General features: G+C 40.2%; 1 protein-coding gene across 2 annotated transcripts in view; it reads left to right on the forward strand.

Annotated features, from left to right (window-relative positions):
• LOC125038735 (pre-mRNA-splicing factor 18-like) overlaps nt 1–3,771 on the forward strand; it is a 9,053-nt gene extending 5,282 nt beyond the window's left edge. The window contains exon 2 of one of the 2 annotated variants that reach the window (XM_047632306.1): nt 2,139–3,771. In XM_047632306.1, coding sequence (XP_047488262.1) covers nt 2,145–3,191 — 1,047 coding nt within the window. In that variant the 5' untranslated portion in view covers nt 2,139–2,144 and the 3' untranslated portion in view covers nt 3,192–3,771. Of the gene's footprint in view, nt 1–2,134 lie in introns of both variants that reach the window. The other variant, XM_047632307.1, reaches the window with a different exon arrangement.
• Nucleotides 3,772–5,000: the final 1,229 nt, after the last annotated feature.

A 5,000-nucleotide genomic window follows, 5' to 3' on the forward strand; every position in this document is an offset into this window, starting at 1 on the left:
GCTAACTTTTTTTTTGTTTTTTTTGTTAGATGACTTTTTATTAATATGTTGCATATTACCTTTCATTGGTCTTTTTCCATTATATACAAATAGATAAAAGTTTCGTGTTCATGTATGCATATATTTTTTAAATTTTGTTTATTGTAGTATCTCTGTTTTATGTTATTTGATTAATGCTCTGTGATTTATCTTCATTCGTTTATGCATAAGTATTTTGGAAATATACTCTCCCCATTTCAAATCCTTTGGTAACATGTATGTATTACCTTCATTGCTTATTATGTATTTGTATAGGAAAGAGAGCAAGGAAGGAGGGATTTCATGTAAATAGCAACAGACAGATAAATATGAGAATACACCAACATACACTGGTTAAACATCACCATTCTGCCAGTCATTCAGTAATATCATAAACAAAATTTGCAGAAATGAGCTTAAAAGATCATGAAAGCATGTTGCTCTGATGTTATTGCTTGGTATTATAACATTCCACAAGTCAGAGTGGGAACCAAATTGCAATTTCCAATATAGAGGAATTTTATTGCGCTGAGGCTGATGTGCAATTAAAAGCACATTAGTATTGTTGTAAAATGTTGTTACTGTGTATATTCTCGATAATGTACTTTGAATATTCCTTTTAAAAAAAGTGTTTGGGTAGCATTAAATTTACCAGTTGCCAAAAAAGAAAAATAGAGATGGAATAGGATTCTCTCTCTCTCTCTCTCTCTCTCTCTCTCTCTCTCTCTCTCTCTCTCTCTCTCTCTCTCTCTCTCTCTCTCTCTCTCTCTCTCTCTCTCTCTCTCTCTCTCTCTCCAGAATATCACTTTTCCAGCACTATAGTCAGTGTAGTATGTGGATGGGTTTTAATTCAAATGGCACAATATTGGTATGAATGATGATACTTTTTATTTTGTTAGCCTATTAGTATTGAAATATACTAGTTTATTCTATGGTTGCTAGTATTGTGACCCACATTTTTTTTTTCTTCTTCTTCTTCTTAATTCTAAAAATGCAGTAGATAAGACTGTGCACCTTTGCAGCTTCATGTACACCCACATTCCAGATGCATACCTACATTCATATAACATACACATATACAGCCTTTTCTCGCTCTCTCGCTCTCTCTCGCTCTCTCGCTCTCTCGCTCTCTCGCTCTCTCGCTCTCTCGCTCTCTCGCTCTCTCGCTCTCTCGCTCTCTCGCTCTCTCTCTCTCTCTCTCTCTCTCTCTCTCTCTCTCTCTCTCTCTCTCTCTCTCTCTCTCTCTCTCTCTCTCTTTCTCTCTCTCTCTATTTCTCTCTCTCTCTCTCCTCTCTTTCTCTATTTCTCTATTTCTCTATTTCTCTCTTTTTCCCTCTCGTTCTCTCTCTCATTATTTATACTTTACTTCTTGTCTCCTTACCCCCTTCTCTCCCTCTCTCCTCTTACTCTCTCCCTTCCGTCTTTCCTCTTACTCTCTCCCTTTCTCCCTCCCCGTACTCTCTCGCGGTAGTTGGCCAAGCCAGAGCCAAGACATAGCCTCATGACATAGATAAGGCCATTTGGATGCTGCATTGTAATCATTATCTACGTAATTAGCGATTTTATATCCTGGTAATGTATGTCATTCTCGAGGACTTAGGTAAAGACGGTGTATTGTTTCGATACAGATAGCTTCATATGGTGTATACCTGGAGAAAAGATGGAGAGAGAGAGAGAGAGAGAGAGAGAGAGAGAGAGAGAGAGAGAGAGAGAGAGAGAGAGAGAGAGAGAGAGAGAATGTTATACTTTATGTGATATAGCATTTAGGTTTTAGTTTACATAGTTGAATATAACCGAGGAATTGTATTGTCTCCATATATTTTATTCAGGGTAAGTCTATTTTCGCTCTGCCAGTGATAGAAGTAGGTGGGTCGATTATAATTAATGTTGATAATCTTGTTTCAAGTTCTTATTATGATTATAAGAACTATAAGGTCTGTAAAAAAAATATGAAATGATGGTAAAAGTTGGTCTTGACATGGGAGAACATGTTAACCCTTTTTCTGCATTTATTTCACAAAATTTTCCATAATGTTACAGTTTCTTTCGCCTACTTACTCTACATGATAAAATATGCAATCGAAAACTTAACAGCCCTTCCTTGGTTTCCTCTTTTACAGATCGAGATGTTGAGCCTGTTAAAGAAGGAGATCGAGTCCAAGAAGAGGTCCCTGGAGGAGAGCAATGTCATGGAGGGCGACAAGAGGTACTTCAAGCGGGCCGAGTTGAGCGCCCGCCAGGCAGATGCCTACTGGAAGAGACTCGGCGTCGGGCCTCGGGACGGGAATGAGGGAGAGGACGGCTCCTCCAACCAAGAGGGCGAGGCCTCGCGGTCGCAGGACAAGGTGAACCAGGAGGTGGGTGACGCGCCGGAGCTCCCCCGCGCTGAGGTCCTCCGGAGGCTGAGGGAGAGGGAGGAGCCCATCATGCTCTTCGGCGAGACGGAGCACGACGCCTTCAAGAGACTGCGGAGGCTGGAGATCCTGGAGCCGGAGGTGAACCGGGGTCTGAGGAACGATTTCCAGGAGGCCCTGGAGCGGGTGGACCAGGCCTATCTCAACGAAATCCTGAAGACAGAAGGAGGAGACGGCGTCCGAAATGTTTCTCTCACGGGCGAAATCATCACCATGGAGATCCTGATCGAGACGGCGAAGGACCTCAACAACGGCAACGCCTCGTTCGAACTCAGGTGCAAGGTCATCCTCAAGTTTGTGGAGCTGATTTTGCAGTTGTGGGGTAGCAAGCACAACGCGCGTCCGGAGGCGGAGAAGCTCAGCGTCCGGGGGAAGATGGACTCCGCTACCTACACGCAGACGCAGTCGTACCTGAAGCCCTTGATCAAGTGCCTCAAGAAGAGGTCTCTACCCGATGACATCATGGAGTGTCTGACGGAGATCGTGCAGCACTGCCTGGAGCGCGATTACGTCAAGGCCAACGACGCTTACCTGCAGATGGCCATCGGCAACGCCCCCTGGCCCATCGGCGTGACCATGGTGGGCATCCACGCGCGAACAGGGCGAGAAAAGATCTTCAGTAAACACGTGGCCCACGTCCTCAACGATGAAACGCAGCGGAAGTACATCCAGGGCCTCAAACGGCTCATGACCAAGTGCCAGCAGTACTTCCCAGCCGCGCCTTCGAAGTGCGTCGAATACCAGGCAGTTGCACAGTGAAAAGTCGGGTTGTAAATTTCTGTACCCGAAGACGGGTTCATGACCTGTGTAAAATATGTGGAAAACAGCAGAACATGAATGACAGACTGAGCAGGATGAGTGAACAGTTTCCGAAAATTCACGTTGAAAATAAAAACAATTATTTTATTGTCCCAGCTCATGAATATGAGTTAACATTTTGCTATGGTAAGAATAAGGTATTTCTTATCTTCAAAGATTCACATTTTTTAGATAAATGCCTATGTAGTAAGATTTGACCATATTTTTCATATTTGTTTTGGAGAGAGAGGAAACAAACAATATAGGCAACAAAATAGATATAAAATGAGATTACAAAATTAATTCCAATTAAAGTAATTTACAGTAAAAGAGTTATTCGGCACAGCCCTACAGTTTGTGCTGTGCTAATGTATTGTAAGAAAAAATATGTACAATATATAAGTATAAGATGTTCATTTCATTCAAACTTTTCATCCTACATAGTCCATATATTGTTCACATTTATATTTTGGCAATTTTTCTAATTGCCTTGCATATATTATTTTCCCTTCGTATAAGAAATAAAAGTTGAAATTTTTAACACCATATATGATTCTCCCAAGATATCAATGAAGTTATGATTGTGTGGTTTGGACCAAAATATCCTTTCTTTTTTTCAAATACTGACAGTGTCTCAACAAATGTCATCGTTATATAATCCAAGAAGTTTCACAGTTGGAATATATGTGACAGGACATTTTATTCAGAGCTTTGAGTCATTACTCAAGATTGCCGTGCGACATCGTCTTGCTGGTTATGGCATTACAAGGATAATATAAACCCAATGCAATAACACGGAGGTAAAGAGTGATTACTCATAGTAATAAAACCCTTGTTTTGGAGTCGTTCTAAATAATTGGTGTATTCTGTCTATGTGTCAGCATCTTTGCGTGCATAAGTTTGCATTTGTTAGTGTCTCCTTAAAGAATGTCTCGGTGACACTTCACTATGAACTTCTTGGCACCTGTGAGTGAAGATATCAAAGCAAGGACTTCGAAACTTGTATATTTACATTTCTTTAATTTTTCACCACTAAGTCTCCATTAACAACGGACTGCATGCACGAGGCACATTATCTCCCACGTTGAACGCGCTGCCTGACCGTGTACTCGTGCCTAGAAATGTGTCCTGGCTTTGCGCCGAAAGAAATTTATATCCTTCGGCTTTATATGTTTGTAGAGCTTATGCGAGCGGTGAGGGAAAGACAAGTTGAACGCTGTAACGTTTTTATATTATTATTTATAGTTGTTTCAACGTTTAAAAACGTATTTGTCATCCAACGTTGTATTTTATCAATTTCGTGAAGAGGAAAAAAAGGTTGAGATAAAGAATATTTTGTATTGAAACATAAATTCCTGCAGATACTTGCACCGCAAAGGTCGGAATGATTATAGATTTTGTGTAAAATATAGCCCATTCCTACAGGGAGTGACAGAACAAAAAGACCACAGATTACATGAAAAGAATTGTCAAATTTATGACGGTGTGTGAAACAGCGCATACTCAGGAAAAACAAAATATAATGAAATATAATGCGTACAAACAAAAACAAGCAATTTATTTAACAGCTTAAGAAAGTCAGGAAATTAATTTTCAAATTCAAGAAAACCGACTTTATATATGAATTTAGCAATTATTCTCTAAATTATTGAGTTTAAATTGGATGCAGGTTGATGGAGATATAATAGTGATATGTTATTATGTGAATGTAAGGGTCTACGTTCATACATGTATATGTATATAAACACCTACCTTCCCTGACATAAACGA

Source organism: Penaeus chinensis, chromosome 25, assembly GCF_019202785.1.
Source record: "Penaeus chinensis breed Huanghai No. 1 chromosome 25, ASM1920278v2, whole genome shotgun sequence".
NCBI lineage: Eukaryota > Metazoa > Arthropoda > Malacostraca > Decapoda > Penaeidae > Penaeus > Penaeus chinensis.